At 48.5% G+C, this 19,183-nt stretch overlaps 1 protein-coding gene across 1 annotated transcript in view; it reads right to left on the reverse strand.

Moving 5' to 3' along the window:
- Window positions 1–17,076: 17,076 nt before the first annotated feature.
- The window catches only part of LOC106800282 (cytosolic 10-formyltetrahydrofolate dehydrogenase-like), a 35,845-nt gene continuing 33,738 nt past the window's right edge, over window positions 17,077–19,183 (reverse strand). Inside the window, 1 exon segment of the mRNA XM_087431698.1 lies at window positions 17,077–17,210. Within this exon segment, the coding sequence (XP_087287824.1) occupies window positions 17,077–17,210 (134 nt within the window).

Genomic DNA, 19,183 nt, shown 5'->3' on the forward strand with positions numbered 1-19,183 from the left:
AAATGTAAAAGTCAAGGAAAGCTGCACAGAGGGTATTTGGACTAATTCTTGAAAGATGAATAGAAGTTTCAATCTAGTCGAGTGTGTATATCACTAAGATGCATAGAGAATGATTTGAGTAGGTACTTGTGCTGAATAGAAATATGTTGAGTAAATAAAGTGTTCAGCTAGGCCTAAAGGAAGATTTACATTCATATAAATAACTAAAAGCAATTGATGTTTTTAGTTTACAAAATATCTAGATGTTTAAAATTAGATAACATAATACCTAGCGATATTTTAAATTTCATCAGAATAGTTTGTAGCTTTAACTGTAAGATCTCTTTTGAAATTTTTTCTTAATATTTACTTAAAATATCTTTTTCAATAATCTCTAAACCCCACAGTTCGATATTACAGCCCTAAGAGATTTCAACTCAAAGTTGACTTAAAATATCATGACTTATGTAATAATATGATTAAAAAATTATAAGTGAAGTGTCCTGTATTTCTAGAATTATATATTTTAGAATTAGATGGAATCTTTCAGGTGGTCTAACACAACACCATTATTTTATATAGGAAATTGTGGTCTGGAAGAGGCCGTGTAAAAACCCAGTCTTTGTGTTGCTAGACTAGTATTCATTCCTTCTTTCATTTATTTAAGATTCATGAGAGTCTAATGTATCAAAGTCTTGTATTAGGTGATATTAAGGTTAAAATAATATACATGATAAGCACAATTGAGTTTTCTTCCTCAAGAAGTTTATAGTCATACCATGTTAAAAATAATCATTAAAATGTGTTTACTCCAGGTAATTTATTGTAACATTGTTTTTCTTGTATGTTGTAGTAGAATGATATTTCTGTTTTTTTCATTATGTAAACAAGTTCAGTCAGCTGTTAATGAGCAGCCTTGGTAGTGGCTCTTTTCAAGTATAAAATGTGAATATATTCTTCTGGAAAGGTTCCCGGGTACATATATAATAATTACAATCTCTCTTTTATTGTTCTTCCTAGTGGAAATGGAACTGAGATGACTGTAACATCTTGTGGAGTCAAATATGTGTTATGAGCGTTTACAGCAATTGCCGCTGTTTGTTTTGACAGAGTGTAGTCAGTTCCTTGATAGTATGTTCAACAGCTTAGGACCATATCAACAGGGTCAGGCAGGGTTTTAGTTTAGTTTATAGAGTGACATGGAATTATGTTGGACTGAAATTTACTATGATGTAGACTTCCCTCCTCAAAAGAGAAGCTTAAAAGAAAACCTGTTTTAATCATCAGTTTTTATATAGAACTTTTTTACTATTTTCAGCTTTATGATAAGAATGGTTAATTCAGCATAAAACTAGTCATTTTTAGGTCAGCGCTTTTAATCTGAACAAAAGCAGGAATTTTTTTCATTTTTAGCGTAAGCAATATTTTTTTCTAGTAAGCTCATCTGAACATTTACATTGCTCCACAAAAAAGGGAAAACAGCAGACTATCAGATACATATCCAAACTAAATTTGCAGTTTATTTCAGAAGTCACATTCTATGATATGTAAGAACTTTGTTCAAAAAACTGGACTGTAATATAACAAAGTGGAAAGTAACAATTTTTGAGTGCCTACTATATACGTTTCACTGATAGACCATTTGGCCACATGTAAAATATATTTTAAATATTTTCAACAATTTGCAAGAAACTAATACTATTTTCAAAAATTCTGTTAATGCTTTTGTAGGATATAAACCTGTAAATCCAAAGCATGTTGTTGTTTTTTTTTAATCTTCATAAGCCGTGTCACAATGAGGAAGTTAATTTATGGGTGGTTACTTAGATCTGTGTGAATACTGATATTTGTCCATCAAGTATCAGTATTTTATTGAGCGTATTATTTCTGTGCTAAGCATGTGATGAATTCAAAAGAAGTATAAGATACAGTCTCTGTTTTCAAAGGAAAAGTCATAGAGATGAGACTACAGAGAAAAGTTATTGGTCAAGTCTAAGAGAATTACTATAGAATGAGTATGATATGTGAGTGGGGATGAATCATAGCTGTCTTCAAATGTGTGATGCGTTGTTGTCTGTAAGAGAGATCAAACCTGTCCCGGCATAGGTTGTAGAACTTAGTGTATGGAACCTCAGGAAGATACAAAATAGTTTCTTATAAAGAAGACTGTTCTAATGTTGAGTTTTTTCAAATATACATTGTATGCTTCAGAAAGCAGTAACTTCTTAAATCACTAACAAGGTATTCAGGCAAATTGGGTATTTAGAAAGCATTAAGCATCAAAGAGTGTCGCAATGATATGATTGTTACTGTCCCTTCTGATCCTAAGTGTCTGTGAATCTAGCCAGAGATATCGTATATTGATGTGTGTATCATCTTCTATTTTCTCTTGATGTTTGAGTTGACATGCACTTATCTTTATGGTTATCTAATTGTATAGCCAAAGTTAAAACAAGTATAGAAGTATCCAACGCTGCCATCGTGAAAGTTAGAGATGGGCACTCTCCTTATCCCAGTAAATGGGAACTCAGCCAGGTATACATTTTTCCCAGGCCCGGGGCCTACATATATGCCTTAAATTTCAAAATCTCTCTGTTTGAGGATCTCACTCTAGGTTGTCTTGTAGGTGGTGTCCAAGATGACGGAGTTACTTTCTTCAAGACCTCTCTCTCTTTCTTTTTTCTCTCTCTTTCTTCCCTTATTTTCTTTCTGAGTGTTTTTATTTTTCCTTTGATTCTGTTTCTTTTCTCCTTTTCTTTCTCCTTCCTTCCTTCTTTGATTCCTTTTTTCCTTCCTTCTTTTCCTTCCTGCTTCCTTTCTTGTTTCTTTCTTCAACAGACGTTCACTGAATACTTACACTCCAGACTTTCTTCTGCTTCTTGAGTGTACGACGTTGAACAAAGCTTAGTAGGCCCTGTTTCACTGAGTTTATATTCAAGTGGGGAGAAAAAGACAGCAAACAAGTGTATAACTAACTGATGGTAGCCAGGGCTGTGCAGAAAATTAGAACAAGCTCTGTGATGTATGGGTGACTACCTTAGTTTGGATGCTCAGTAAAGGATTCTTTGAGGAGTTAAAATTTAAACTGAGACCTGAATAACGGGAAGGAGACAGCCACACTAAGATCAGAGGAGAAAGCACACCCAGCAGAGAAAACAACGAGCTAGAAAAAGCTTGACTTGTGCTTGAGAAAAAGAAAGCCCAGTGTGCCTGGAGTTGTGGCCAAGGAGAATGGTGGAGATGAGGCAGGACACGGGCAGGAACCAGGCCATGCGGGATCTGAGGCCTCGGTGAAGAGCTTTCTTTTAATCTAAATGAGATAGGAAGCCACGGGTGGGCTTTAGCAGAGAAGTGATATTATCTCATGGAACTTTTTCTGAATTCATTTTAGCAAGAAATTTTAAGTAAATAGGAGCAGGCAGACAAATTAGCTATACAGAGGTGCAGTTAACAGTTGATAGAGACTTGGAGTCTGAGTCTTAGAGGCTGCGTCTCAAACTTGAATGTGAACAAGTCACCCGGCAGTCTTGTTCAAATGCAGCTTGTGACTTGATGGGATTGGAGTGGGATCTGAGATTCGCGTTTCTAACAAGACTGCAGGTTATACTGATACACTGCATAGCGAGAACCTACATGAGGATGATTATCGTGGACAGAGAGCAGTACGTATCACACAGTAGCTGCTCTCTGCCCACTTTCCATGAGATCTTGTCCTCCACTAGAATCATCACAGTGCTGATGAGCTACATCAGATAACGCAGCAAAAGCTACACTTTAGTTCTGTAAGAATGACTCTAACGGTGGGAAACTCACGCGTGGAAGGGATATTTTAGGGCAGATGGATTTTCTGGGTCAACCTTAATGACGATAATTAATTATGCCAGCACTTAAGAATGACTGAGCTGATTATATTAGTTATGACTTTACTGGAAAGGTCAATGAATGTGTGAATAAGGGATGAAAGCATTCCCAAGTGAAATTTTAACTCATTTATTGCTTTTAATTTTTACCCTAAATTCTATACCTTGAAATGATTTTATTTAATGTGTTGTCAAAGAACAGAAAGGAAAAACATAAGGTTTTAGTTTTCTCTACTAACCATGTTTCATTTCTCTGAAAGGCTGACTGATAGGTGGAGGTAAACCATTGTGGAAAGAAGGATACAAAAATTGATTTTTTCAAAAATGAATTCCAAATCAAAAATTTTTATGATTGAATAATTAAGCGTTATCTTCTATTTTATTCAAATGGCAAAATTGCATTTGCCTGCTCGAATTCCCAGGTCCTTCTTTATGAGACTAACTGGTGTACGGATGCATGTTTAGCATAAGTAATAAACGAATGGAGAATTTATAACTTTGAAAAAATTATTTGGCTACATATGATTCTTGTGAAATATTTTCATTTATTAATTATTAATTTTTTATGTAAGAACTTCGGTATTGGTAGAGTAAATACATATTTAATAGATGGGGAATTGTTAACATTTAGGTGGGTATCCTACATATAAATATTGACTATTGCATGCTTTATCACTATCTTGTCTTTTTTGTTGTTTTTTCATTGTTCCCTTGATTTTTTCCTAATTATATTATTTTGTGGAAAATTGTGTTCAGTGTTGAGATTTGTAGCAATTTAAGAATCCATGTCCAGAAATATACCAATTTATAATCTAAATACATAAGTATTTATTGAATATCATCCTCATTTTCTATTCTATTACCATATTTCATCACATTTGTGAAATTGTCAAAACTGTGTCATTCATAACAGTAAATATATTCCTAATTCTTTTACATATTGTTGAATAAGCTGCATTAGGCAGAAAGAAGAGAAAAAATAAAAGGTTAAAATTTACTTGAAGAGGTTTATGCATTTTTAAAAGGTATTAGATAAAAATAAATACTCTGAATGCCTGAGGACTTTTATGGCAATATTAAGCAATGAAAATGTTTTTTCACAAATGACAAATCTGAAGTAACCATTTTAACATTTTTATCCACTGCTACCCGTCTCAAGCCATGCTTTTGAATTATTCTTATGCAGAGGTTTTAAGAACTTCTCATGACCCAAGGTTTTTGTTCTCCTTTGAGTAGATCTTAGGAGGCATATACTTTTCGTATTAACTGGAACCATCGTCTCATAACAGTGGTCTTATTTCATAAATGCTATTTTTTCAGATTTTGAACCTCATTGTTATGATGCTCACCAGTAATCGTTAATCAGATATCTTGGAAGCTTATTCTTTATATTAACATGCTATTTCTCATTTTTTATGGACTAGGCAAACAAGGGAAGATGATGATAACACATACTGCCCTGCGTAAAAAGGAAAGCTTTACTTCAAGGATCAGCGGTGAAAATGAGTTTGTGTAACTGATTTCCCCAAATGGTTACCACAGCTAATTATTTTATCTGTGAATGAGATGGTCACAGGGAATGTGATGTTTGTGACTTTTCAAATTTTTCCTTGTTAAAATATTTTGAAGGGGCTAGACTTCCCATTTGTGTTCAAAGCTGATGCCAAAGTGGACTCCTCTGCCTTTGGAGTATGAAGAAATGGTCCTATGTTAGAGACATTTTTATCTTGTTCAGAATTATTTCAGGGCATTTTCACCCACTTTGCAATAAGCTGCTTCCCTTGCATGTAGTTTTCTAGAGCATATGGCTGCCCTGCCGTGCACAGAATGAAATCGCAGAGTTAAAACTTACAATTTTAGGAAGAGAGAAACTTCGTATATGGCAGAACAGCATGGTGTTAGCTTTAGGGTGCATCGCAGAGAATATGTTTCTCTTCGTAATTACATCATTTGCGCTCTACGTCATGGACTCTTTAGTGTTGATGCTTGATTATTCTTTGTTTAAAATACTCTTGAAATGGCAATTCTTCATAATACCAAGTGGGATTAAAGTGACAAAAATTTCTAGATGGATTTTATCCAGAGCCCAAAGAGGATAGAAATTTTTCATTTAGTAGGCTTACGTTAAGGGAAAAAAAAAGGTCATCAACTTTTCTAGACTTTCCCATTAGAAAGGAATGGAGCCAAAGATGATTTTACTAAAAAGACTACATGATGATTTGAATTTCATATAGCAGTTAGCTTTTCTACACCGTTTTTATTCATCTATTCACACTTTTAAAATAAAGTATTTCAGACGCTTCAAGCCGTAGTATTATGCTTGGCACTATCAGTAAATAACGTCTTTATTCAGTATGAAATTCAGTTAATGAAGCCGATTCTGTTCTGTACTAATGTGAAACGTGCTTAAAGTCAGATACCGTCGACTACTTAAAATTTTACATTAGCTTTGCATTAAAAAGAATAAATGAAGATAAAATACACTAATCCCATCTATTTGTGGTTTTCTAAGATGTATACTTGGCAGTTCTGATTGAATATATGGAATGTTATTATTCGTAGTCAGGTGGTGGTGTAGATGCTAGGATTGAAGTTTCAGAATCAAACAGATGAATGTATTTTACTAACATATTTATGACCTTAGGCAATCTCCATAGCCCTTCTCCATTTTTACATCTGTAGAGAGGAGGGACATAATCCCATTTTGAATGGGTATTTTGTGGTTTAAATAAGACAGTGGGCATAGACTACCTTGTCCTTTAGACATACAACCAGTCAATGATACTTGCCGCCTTCTGGAGCATTTATAAGGAGGAAATATACTCTAGTTATATAAAAATCTCATAAGGTAAAGAAAGATGTGTGAACAAATTAAGAAAACAATTAGCATAGAGTTTTAAATTTCTTAGGTAGCTAATTTCCTTAGAAATAAAATACCTAGTTGAATGCAATATTGATAGAGAACAACGGAAACAACTGATATATTCAGCGGTATTTAGCACTATTCATATTGAGCTCATGTGTAAGTTATGCCAAAGTAATGTGTAACATTCAGTTCATCTCAAGTTTCTATTAGCCTCGTATTTTTTCTTGCCAGTTTTACCCTTAATTCAATTAGTCTCCAACTGTAATGTAGCCAACTCATAACTTTGCTTTTTATCTATTCCGCCCGCGTCCCCTCCCCCGCCCCGCTCCCAACCCCCGCCGAGGCAAACTTGCGCGTTGGCGGGCGCTGCCCCCGGTGGGGGCCAGCGCTGCGCTGGAGGTGGGGGGGCGGGGAGGGCAGGTGGGGGGGCGGGGCTGGAGGACGCAGGACACGTGGGCGGCACTGCTGCGAGCGCTCGCCTCGGCCTCCTGGCCCCCCGCGCGCTGCCGGCGGTGCTGAGCGGTCGCGCTCCCCGCTGTCCAGCCGGCGGGCGGAGGGCCGCGGGCGCGCAGACGTGGACACCGACGTGTGCTGCCCTCTGTCGGTGAGTGCTGCGGCCCGGCGGCGGGGACGGGGCGGGAGGCGCGTTCGCGGCTGGGGCAGGAGCCCGGCGCCCTGGGCCCGTTCTGGTGGAGTTGGGGCCCCGGCTCCGGGCAGCGGGACGGGGTCGGGGGTGGCCGGAGGAGCGGCTCGTCGGCCGGAGCGGGGCGAGGGCAGCGGGCGGGAGGCGTGTTTCTGGCTGGTGCAGGAGCCTGGCGCCCCCGGCCTGTTCTGCCGGGAGTTTGGGCTCCGGCCAGGGGCAAGGGCGGTGGGCGGGTGGCGGGGCCGCAGGTCAGCGGGACAGGGCTGGTGGCTCCTGTCCCCCTGCTAAGTTTAGTGGCCCCCCGGCCCGCAGCCCGAGTGCCCAGCTCCGCCGGGCGGCGCAGGGACGGGCCTGTGCGGGCAGAGCCATTAGTGCGCTCCCGGCCTCCAGGCGCCCTGGCGTCGGGGCGGCCGCTGGCCTGAGTCAACTCTTGATCTGCAAGGATATGAGCCCATGAATAGATGCATCCTCTTTTTTCTACAGTGTCTTCTCTTCTGAGGCATTTTACAAGTTTCATCAGAAATTTCTATAGGGTCTAATACCAGCTATCCGTAGCGGTAGCCCATTGGATGGCACATCATCCTGCATTGACTCCTGTGTTCCAGGCCTGTTTTCACTCTCGCCGGTTCCTCATTTCTGCTCCCGGAGACCACATTACCAACTAAACGTCTCAGGCATAGTTTCTGGGTAACATAGTCTGAGCCGTAATTTCGTGGGTGTCCTCCTTTAGCGCTCCTTTGGCCTTCAGTGTACATCAGATAGCTCTAATCAACCCCTACTAGACCTTTGGCTTGGGATCATGTAATTAGATTATCCAATCTCGTGGAATATTCAGAAATTTTTATCCCCAGAGAATGATTATACAGGAAACTCAGGGATAGTAGACGCCTCTGTTTCATTTCTCCCTGGCTCTGGGTGTGGCTGAAATCCCAGAGGAAATTCAGATTATTTCCCTAACTTCTGTGGGCATTGTTTGTGCTAATCTCCAGGAAGTCATAAAATCACTGATATGTTTCTAGGGAATAGACATTGAAGTCAATTTCTTTAGAAGATTTATAGTTGTGTTTTGGTTTGGCTTGGTTTCAGGTTTATGATTTTGGTGGTATTTTTCCCCCCTTTTCTGTGGTTATATATACACATAGGGCAAAATAGCGGTTGAGATAATTCATTGTGGTTTACTACAGAGGTGAAAATGTCACACAGCGTCCCCCCACCCAGGAGTGCGTTGTGTATGCATTTGCCACGGGTTAAAAGAATGTCATTACCAGGTAGAATGCTACCTGTTTGAACTGATTTATGGAGTAAACAAATGTGACGTTATTACTGTCTTCTTGGTAATGGTCTGTATGCTGTGGGAAATTCGTGATGATCCTGAGTTCTTGGACATGCAGGCTATTGTTCTACGTAAAGACTTTTATCAGTTTATTAGGTAATCTACTGTTCATCCTTTGTAGGCCTCGTGGTCTTTAAAATTTTATTAAATGCACTGTCCATATAAAAATAATATGCAGAAAATGTGGAAAGAATTACACATTACATATTCATAAGGCTTTAGTCTTCAGGGATCAGGGGATTAAAAAGTGGGTCTAAGTATTGGAATAAACAGCATATATGTTCATTAGAAATCTTCATGTATTCAAACACGAGAAGATTGACGTACTATAAATGTGCATAAATAATGGTATAATAGTATTTATACTAAAATATATTCATATAAGCAAATAAAGCTACATGACTAACTGGAATATTTTCTCAGTGATATTCTATTATAATTTTACCTCAAAAATAAACCAAAACTGACAAAAATGTAACATATTTATAGCATATTAGATAAGACTTAGACTTTACCAGCTAGCTGCTGTGGATTCAAGTAAACTTGGGTGAATAACTTAAATTCTCTAATCTCAGTTTCATCCTTTGTAAAATTCAAATAATAATTATGGCAGCTAACACTTAGAGCTTCCTATATGCTTGACAAGCTTTCAGTGTATCAATTCATTTGATCTTCTCAATCTCCAGGACATACTATATTATCATTTCCCTCTTACAAATGAGGAAATTGAGGCACAGAGGAATGCAGGGATTCACTGTAGGCAAATTGGTACTAAATAATCGAGTTAGCATTTGAACTTTGGATGTATTTATTTACTATAGTAAATATTCACGTTAGACAGAAAATCAGACGCCTAAGTAATCACACAGTTTGTGCATAAATTACTTCATTTTCTCCTTTAAGTTAGTTAATTTGTCGTCAACGCACTATACGGTAAAGGGTAAGAATACGCCACTAAGGTGGCTGGAGCTGGGAGAGGTGGTAATGTGGGAGAGGAGGCTGGAGAGAGACAGTTCCCAGGAGAGGGCCTGGGGAGCTGGGTCAGGTGTGTGGGGGCTGGGGAGCCATGGGGGCTGTGGGCATGTGTGATGATGTTCATAATTGGAATTAGGCCTCCAGCTCTGTGCAGATAGTGGGCTGGAGGCAGGAAAGGCTCCAGAAAGAAAGGAGTCCCGGGGGGCCTGGAGCCTGCCTTGGCAGGTGCCCCTATGAGTGGGCTGTTCTCCCTGCCCCTGCTGGGCCACTCAGCACAGCAGCCGGGGTTGGGGGCAGTGACTCTGAGCGGCTTCCTGGGGGTCAGGCTGGACCGCTGGGCTGGAAATATCCACCTTCCCTGAGTGTGGGTTGGGAGAGGCCACCCCCTGCCCCCCAGGCCTGGCTCTTCTTCTGTCGCCTTCTCCCTTTCGGGCCCTCATACCCTCGGCCTGTCTCTGAAGAGATGCCCCAGGACTTGGGGCATTAGTGGCTTCAGTGAGGGGACCTTGGGGTCTCTGGGAAAGGTGATGGAACATCTGGCAGTCAAGAAGGCCCAAGCCCAGGCCTGGGAAGGATGCGCCAGGCTCAGAGCACTGGATGAAGTTGTAGGGATGGGCTCTCCATGGGGTTCAAGGCAGCTGGGCCTTCTGGGGTCAGGGCAGGGACCTGAGGGCTGTGGTGGGGCCTGGCCTTGGGGCTGAGGAATGGGACATTGGGGGGCCCTTGTGGGGCTGGAGCCACTGAAGGCCCTGGTGTGAGGCATTACCTTGGGTTATTCTTTCCGAAGGCAGTCACAATTGGCCCTTGGCTCCGAGTTCCTGAGACAGGTGGCCCAGAGCTCTGTCCGCTATAGCTAGGGACGCAGAGGGGAGCCCTCAGTCTGCTTCTGCGCTGACCTGGAGTCTGGTCCTGGCCTCCGTGAGCCTCTGGCCCATCTGAGCAAGAGAGGTTTCCAGCTGTGCCTCAGATTCCCTGACTGTGGGAGGGAACCNGGTGGTGATGGGTCTGNGCAAAGGATGCAGCTGGCCGTCGTCCTGAGTCTGGAGCCTCCCGCACTGCAGGGAGGGAAGGAGAGGAGGGGATACTGGTTGGGCCCAGGCCAGGACATGTGTAAATCCTCCCACTGCTCAACCCCCCGGAGTTTAAATCCAGCCCTGAGTGTAGCCGCTGGGCTGTAATGAGGTTACTAATTTGGCTGGCTTCCTGATGCTGCTGCCCAGAACTGCTCTAGAACAGGGAGGGGTGTAAGTATCCCTTAGTTACCAGTTTAGTTAAGTGTTGGCCCTGGCCCCAGGCAGAGGTCAGGCGGTGACAGCCCCGGGGGCCAGAGTAGAGTCGCTGTGCTCGTGGGCTGCCGATGGATGGCCCCCTTGTCCAAAGCCCTCCGGAGCGGGAGCCCCTTGGGCCTGGCTGGTCCTGTGCCTCCGCCGGGAACTCCTCTCCCCTCTCCCGTGTGTCTCCGCCTGTCTGCAGGGTCAGCTCTAAAGCCAGGTCCTCCCAGAAGCCTGCTTCCTTCCCCAGCGGGAGCCAGCCTGGCCGTCCTCAGTCGTTTGTGCACGGTGTGGAGTGTAGGGCGGTGGGCACCGTTTTGGACTTGCTGCTGGGCTGCCTGGGTTCACGCCCTGCTGTCAGATCCTCTGGTCCTTCGCCTTCCTGCTTCCTTGTCTGTACTGTGGGGTAACCCTCCCACTGCCTCGTAGGGACACGTGAGGATTAGCTGATTCGGGGCACAGGGTGGGCTTTGAGGCCATCCTGGTGGAGCAGGTGCTTGGCCAGCGCGGGCGCGTGACGGTGTGCGGGTCGCGCACTCCGCCGTCTCGTTTCCGAGGCCTCTTGAGGGTGGAGCTGGTCGGAAGTGTGTGCAGCCCTGCAGCACCCAGCGCAGGTGTCCAGGAGATGCTTGCTTGATGGAGTGGGGTGGAGGAGACCCCACGGCTGGCTGTGGGGGCAGCTCCATACCCACGCTGTGGAGGATGTGCCCAGCGCTGTGGCGAGGGGCTGGCGGGCCAGTCCAGTCCCCTGCTTTCCAGTAAACCCAGGCCTTGTGTCCCGAGCACTCGCCTTGCTGGCCGTTTGCCCCTCAGAGGCAGGGCCGGGGGTTGGGCAGCTGAGTGGTGGCCCTGTGCTGAGCTCTCCTTGAGCTCAACTCTCCACATGGACAGGCCCACAAGGTGTGGGGGCTGTCGTGTCCTCGTTTTCAGGATGAGGGTTTTGAGGCTTGAGGAGCTTGAGTGATGTGCCTAAGGTGCCCTGGCTGGTGAGGGCCCAGAAGGCCAACAGACAAACCAGTTGTGGCTCCTACCTCCAGGAGTCCCCAGATGCTGGGCAGTCTCAGACAAGTGGGCTGGGGCACCCTGCTGCATGATGAGTGCTCTCGGGGTGTGTAGTAGAAGAGGCCCCTACACTGACTGGGAGAATCAGGAGTGCTTCCTGGAGGAGGTGTGTTTAAACTGGGTTGGAGTGGGGCCGGCCCCGTGGCTTAGTGGTTAAGTGTGTGAGCTCTGCTACTGGCGGACCGGGTTTGGATCCCGGGCACGCACTGACGCACCGCTTGTCCGCCATGCTGAGGCGCAAGGCCCCACATACAGCAACTAGAAGGATGTGCAACTATGACATAAAACTATCTACTGGGGCTTTGGGGAGAAAAAGGGGAAAAAAAAAAAAAAGATTGGCAATAGATGTTAGCTCAGGACCAGTCTTCCTCAGCAAAAAGAGGAGGATTGGCATGGATGTCAGCTCAGGCCTGATCTTCCTCACACAAAAAAATAAAAGTGGGTTGGAGTGAGCCAGCAGATGTGGAGGGGGAGTTTCAGGCCCAGGGAATTGCCCGTCCAAGCCTAGAGGTTAGAGAACTGGTATGCTTCTGGAAATGACCTGGTTTCCAAGGCTAGGGGTGGAGAGCATGGGGCAGTGTGGGGAGGGCTGGGAGCCCCCTGGGTGGGTGAGGAAGAGGGCAGGTGGTGGCTGGGCACCCCAGGGGACCTTCCTGCTTCCAGAATCACGGTGGCTTCTGGGCACTCGGCTGCCTGGTCTGGGTGTGGGAGATGGGAGAGCTTCTTGGAGGGAGGCTGAGGGGGTCCCTTGGTGGGCCTCGGCCCTTTCTGGAGCTCTGGGGTTGGGACACCATGAGGAGTTGGTCCTAGGCAACTGGCAGAGGCTTCTAGGCAGGCCCTGGCCCAGAGTAAAGCCGGCTTCATCTCGGGTCAGCCCAGGACCCTTCAGCCGGGCGGGCATTAGAGTTTGGACGAGCGATGCTGGGCCAGCCGTCTCATCCTCAGCCAAGGACACAGGCCGGGCAGCGGATGCAGGGCTGGGAAGCCCCTGGCCCTCTTGGGGCTCCTTCCAGCTCACACTGGGGGAGGGGGAGGGGCTCATGCGGTGGTGGGCATTTGGAGAAGATCAAATCTGTGTTTGGCTTGGAGAGGGCTTTTCGTGGGCGAGTTTGTGCAAGTGGCTGATCAGGGAAACGCGAGGATTCTGTAAAACAGCCTCCCCACAAAGAAAACAAAAACCCACCACCCTGCAACTCTGTTCCCAATGCCAAACAGAGGAAGTAAAACCAGGCGCTGCTCCCTCCCACCCAAGGTTAGTGCCGCTGGCGCCTTGCTCGGGCCTGCAGCCTTTTTCCTCCACGTGCAGATAGATGATGGCGTATTGTGGTATTTATTATTTTTTAAACAAAAAGCAGAATACAGATTTTAGGTGTCTGTCAAAGTTGGGATGTCCTCACGAAGGAGGGCTCCCCTTCTTTGGGAGAAGACGTTGGGCCACTGGCCAGGCTTTCGTGGCGGGAGGAGCGGAGAACTCCGAGCATTCTGGGAGACTTTGGACCCAGGACTCAGGATTCTGCTCTGGTCTCTGCCTCCAGCCTGGAGCACTGCTGACTACCCTGAGGGCATGGCCCGGGTTGGGGGATTCTGGGGCATCTGGGCCCATGGAAGGGTGTGTCCTGGGTGTATGTGCCAATGTCCGTCTGTCTTCGAGACCCTATCTAAGGGGTCTGCATCCCTCTGGGGGGGAGGAGGGTCCCGCTGCTGCCCTGCTCTGCTCGCCTCCCCTTCCCATCCATGGCTGCTGCCCCTGCCCTCCCCCCTGCACCTTGTGCTCAGGCGGCCTCGGGTCCTGCTCTCGCCTGCCGCTGACTGTGTGGCCTTGGGCAGGTTGAACTTTGTGTCTCTGAGCCTCACTCTCCCTTCTGTAGAAAGAGTGATGCTTGTAGAGTTTTTGAAAGAGCCAGATGAGGTCCCTGTTTCAGAATGCCCAGCGCAGGGTCCCATGCGTTGAGGACAATCCGAAAACGCTGAGTGCCCCCCCGGGTGCCATTAGGTAGACGTTGGGGCATCGGGCACCTGTTTCTCATCCATAGATGGCGGGCTTGGGGAGGGCCCTGCCTCGCTCCCGGCACCTGAGACCAGCGAGGGGTCTGGGCACTGAGGAGCTGGCAGGGCCTGTGTGGCCTGGGGAACTGCAGCGAGGGGGCGAGGGCACTGGGGTCTCTGGGGCTGTGGAGGGCTGGCATGGGTGGGTGCAGGATGTGGCTGGGCAGGTGAGCTGGGCTGGGCTGACCTCCTGGTGAATGTGGTCTGTGTGTCCTGGCCCCACGCCCTCCCTCCATAGCAAGCAGGTTCCCTGCTGTGTTTCCTGCCCTGCGCTGTGTGGGTCCTACTGGCGGCCCTGTGGCCCCTGGTCTAGGGGTGAGCCCGGTGAGGGGCTGGCACTGGGGAGCAGGGACCCCGGCCAGTCTGGTTTAGCCTCTGGGACCCAGTGAAGGATGAAACCTCAGGCTTAGTGCTTCTGAGCTGTGGGAACAAGGGAGCCCCACCCTCCCTTCCAGGGGCCCCCAGGCAGTGTGGGCAGTTACTGGTGGTCATTTGGTCACTTGCCTTACCACAGAGCAGGCGAGACTGGGGGGTACCGGCCCCGCCACTCCTGGGCCGGGCGGGTGGAGGCCCAGCGGTGCAGGGTCTCCGTGTTGTGGTCCCGTCGTGGGCGTGCCCGTGTCCGAGCTGGCCCCGTGCCCGAGCTGGAAGGTGCTCGCAGTAAACTGCAGCATCGCCCATGTGCCCAGAGCAGGACCCAGCTGCCCTGGCCCGTGGGGGCCTCCGCCTGGCTCTAGTCAACCCCAGGTCACCTTTGTCCTGGCTTCTGTCGCTGTCAGATTGTCTCTTCTGACTGCACAGAGCGGGGCTGGCAGGGCCGGCTCTTGAGCGGCTCCTCCTCCCTGCAGCCTGGCCTGTGGGGAGATGTCCATGTCATCGCTTTGGTCCCCGAGGCGGGACTCTGCTCTGTGTCATGTGCACTGTGTGGAGCTCCGGGAATCCATCCTTATTGTTGCTGGCCTGGGGCCGCAGGACTGAGGTCCATGGCGCCTCGCGCTCCTGGTTGGTGCTGGGAGTGGGGCCGCCACATGGGAGGCCTGTTCCGGGGTGGTGGTTTTCCCAGGGTTGTCCAGGTTTCCCTCCATGGGCAACAGCTTCACATCCTTGTTACACCCATGGGGAGCCCAACCCCCAATTTTGTCAGTGGTAGGCCAAGGCCCAGGTGTTGAGTGCTCAGGTGGAGCTGGGGTCTCGGCCCCGCCTGTACCTACCATCTCCACCCTGTGTTGGATTTTGGGAGTGAGGAGCACCCTGTTCCTCCTGGGAGATTTAAAACCTTTATCCCAGAGTCTGATTTCTTCCCTTTTTAAGTCCTCCGTGTGTATGTTTTAATCCGTCACAGCCCTGCTGCCCAGACCTGCTTGCATCTCCAGGAGCCTGTCGTCCCCTCAGGTCCAGGGAGGGGCTGTTTGGAGGGGCTGGGGTGCTGAGTGAGGCCCCTGCTCCATCTGCCTCTGGGGCTGAGAAGATGCCAGGTGGTGGGGCCAGCTGGGGCTGGGCGGGGCCACGAGGTGTCTGGCCACCCGAGGCTTGAAGCCTCATGGTCCTGTCTCCGTGCACAGGTGTGGAAGGTCATGGGGGGCCTGGGCTTTGTTCTCCTGGTTTGTGGCCCCGTTTGTAGCTTCCGCTGAGCTGCTGTCTTCAGACGCCTGGGGCTTAGTGACTCCGGTGTTTGCTGTGGTTGCTGCTGTTGCTCTGAATCTTTTTTGATTCTGTCATCACGTAGCCAACAAATACGTGTTAGGTGCCCAGCCGCACACTAGGCCCCAGAGCCGTTCATGGATGAGACAGCTCAGTCCTTTCCCACGGAGCTCTCAGCGAAGGTGGAGAGGGAACAGGCCATGCCAGCATCCTAATGGGAAGGGCCCAGCGCCACGGGAGCCCTGGTGCAGGGCCCCAGCACAGACCTGCAGACTCGGGGGTGGTGGGAAGGAGCCCCGCCCAGGAGGATGCTCCACTGGCCTGTCCCCCTGAGGAGGCCCCCGCCATAGTGCAGCTTATAGGCATCCTCTCCTGCGCTCCACCCCTTGGTCTTGTTCTTGCAGCTGTGTCGACCTCTCTGTCCCCAAATCAGGCACATGGAGATGGTTTTAGGGAAACTCAAATGTTCGTTCCAAGGGGCTGCCCCATTTTCCTAGGCCAGCAGCTTCCGGTTGTGCCCAAAGAGGGCCTCGGGTCAGAGAAGTGCTTCAGGGCTGACTCACTCAGCAGGGCTTCTACACTCCCCAGCCACCCAAGCTTTAGAGTTTCTGGTTACAGGCCACTGTGGGTCCCAGTATGGTTTTGTTTGAGAAAAGAAAGGGACTACCTGTAAGTGTCCATTGAGGGATGGATGAGCAAAAATCTGTCTATCTCTGCAGGAAGTATGACTCCCAGCCTTAAAAAGGAAGGAAATTCTGAAAAAATGCTACAACATGGGGTGATTATGCTGGTGAAGGGAAGCTTTGGCCGTGCAAAAGGAGAAATATTGTATGATTCCAGTTATATGAGGTCCCCAGAGTCGTCAGATTTGGAGAGAGACAGTAGAATGGTGATCACTGCCAGGGGATGGGGAGGGAGGGGAGATGGCTAGTTACTGTTTATCATGGGCTTACAGAGTTTCTGTTTGGAGAAGATGAGAATGTTCTTGGAGGATGGATGGCAAGTGATATGGTTGCACAACAGCAAAATGTCAGTGTACTTGATGCCACAGGACTGTACACTTAAAACTGGTTAAATGGTAAATTTTATGTTACATGTATTTTATCACAAACACAATAAAAATCTGCCAAAAAGTAAAGGTACTGATGGTTTGGAGAGTAGGGAGGAGAATCACAGACTCAGGCCAAAGACCCCAGAATAGCAAACCCTGTGGTTCCTGCAGCCCAGATGGAGTAGAAGGACTCCGCCCAAGTTGTCACCATACAAGACTCAGAGCCCAGCTGCCCAGGAACTCCAGGTGGACAGGTTCCCCGCAGGGCACTGGCTCACTCACAGATGTCTGGCTCGGTGTCTGAGTACGGAGCGGAAGGGACATGCGAGCTGCAGGGCTGCACGGGCCCTCAGGGAGGAGGTGTCAGGGCGCCGGCCACCACGCTGGCATGCCTGCTGCAGCCGGCTGCAGAGGGGTGGGGCCTCCGCCAGCCGGTGCCCTCAAGCAGCAGCTGACCTGTGTCTCTGTTGCAGATCACCCTCCCTGCTCACAAGCGACATTGAGCACATCCAGTCCACGCAGACCATCACCCTACCAATGATGGGAGACAATGACATCGAGGAAATGGAAGAAGGGTCCTGCACTCCCTATCCTCTCGGGGCAATGCCGCAAACTGCCCCCAGCCATAGGAGAGCCTCCTGGCACAGCCCTCCAGTGTCGCCAGTGTGTACCCCTGTCCGCAGACTTGGTCTCCCAGTGGCCTGCCACCTCCACCCTCAGCCTCAAAGATAGAACCTACAGCCTCTAAGCCCTGAACTGCTCCTTGTCTGCCAGTTCCTGCTTGTCCCAAAAAGTGCAGTTGGGCTAAAGGCTCAGCCCCATATTTGTAGGATGTAGAAAAAACTGAGGCTCCTAGAGAGGAAGGAGGCGATGGATAGAGGCGTGGACATGGAACCAAGGCGGTCAGTGAGAGTCCCCAACCTGAGGGCTCTCTCAGAACACGTGGGCGGCCTCCCTAAGACCCCTCAGGCGACCTTCTCTCTGCACCGGCCACGCTGAGCATCTTCCTCTCTTCTTTCACTCTGCTCCCTCCAGTCCCCGGCAGACCTCTGCACGTGAACCCGGCCTGATAAGATTCCCCTACGGTGGGCCCCGCTGCTTTTGGCCCTGTTAGCAGTCCAGTGAAGGGGCACACGCCTCAGAAGGTCCCTGGATCTGCCTCAAACACGGGGTGCACTAGCCAGAGTGTGTGGGGTGGGTGGGGCAGGGGACGACATGTCTGGGTCCCTTGCACCATCCTTCACTTCTCAACCAGATTCTCGAGTGGTCGGCTTCTTCAGGCTGGGATTCCCTCTTCTGGAAAGCTGTTCTGGTGGTAGGGCAATATCTTGGCTGTAGCCTGACCTCTTGGTAATGGAATAAAGTGGAAAGTGCAAGTAGGTTAAGACTCTTAAGTGTGAAGAAAGTCAGTCAGGCAAAAAGATCGCCTTCAGATGAAGGGTCTTCCAAAACTTGAGTCCACACCTTGTCTTTGAAATCTTCCCTGATCTATTCTGTAGGCCCATCCCACTCTTTCTAGAAAAAAAGTTTTCTGGACTCAGGGTTTCTTAGCCTAGGGGTAGTATGTGTATTTGGGGCCAATGATAATTTTCAGGAGGCTGCCACAACCTGGGGTTGTGAGGTGATTTGGTGATAAGTGTGTAGAGGCTTTTGTGCTGCGCGCATGTACAGTGTGGTGCACAGAAAGCCAGGTCACGTGCTGGGAGCACTTTCTACCTCCCGGGCGTTCTGCCGGGTCCTGGGGTGCTGCAGGAAGGAAGGCCTGGCCTCTGCCCCAGAATCTCAGGCCGGGGGAGGTCCACTGCATGTGCACTGGGCAGATGCCATTCCGTAATCAAATGGGATGCAAAGTGTGCGGGACTTGCAGAGTTGAGAGGTGAGGCCTGCCTCGGGAAGGTTGCTGAGGTGGGACATGGTGATGCACAGGAGGTCAGCACGTGTTTCAGGAGACATGATGTTTGGACTGAGCTTCTTGAGTCATGTGGGGTTTGCCAGGCAGGGAAGGCATTTTATTCTCCAGGAGACTAGTGCTTGGAGAGGGAGCGGATGAGATGTCAGGATGTCTCAAGGCCCCGCAACCGATGTGGGATCTGGCGCTTGGTCTGAAAGCAGAGGGAGCTGAGGAAGGGCTTTGTGCACTGGGGTGATGGGGCTCTCCTGCAGGGAGCTTTAGGGGATCGCCGCTGTTCTTGGGAACGAGACCAAAGTCTGAGGCCACACTGGCCAGGCACTCCTTACGTGTTCTGACCCATTTCATGCCAGAACAGCCTTGAGACTGTAGGCACAGGAGTGTGTACCCACACAGACCCTCACGTGTGGGAAAACACATGTAATCAGTATACAGCAGGGCTGTTCCCATGCTCCAGCTGGTCCCAGAGTTCCCCTCTTGGCCAGGGGTTGAAGTGGAACTTTTTCTGTGATGGGTCAGATAGTAAATATCCTGGGCTTTGCTGGCT

This window comes from Ceratotherium simum, chromosome 5, assembly GCF_057802395.1.
Source record: "Ceratotherium simum simum isolate JZ-2026a chromosome 5, ASM5780239v1, whole genome shotgun sequence".
In the NCBI taxonomy this organism is placed as follows: domain Eukaryota; kingdom Metazoa; phylum Chordata; class Mammalia; order Perissodactyla; family Rhinocerotidae; genus Ceratotherium; species Ceratotherium simum.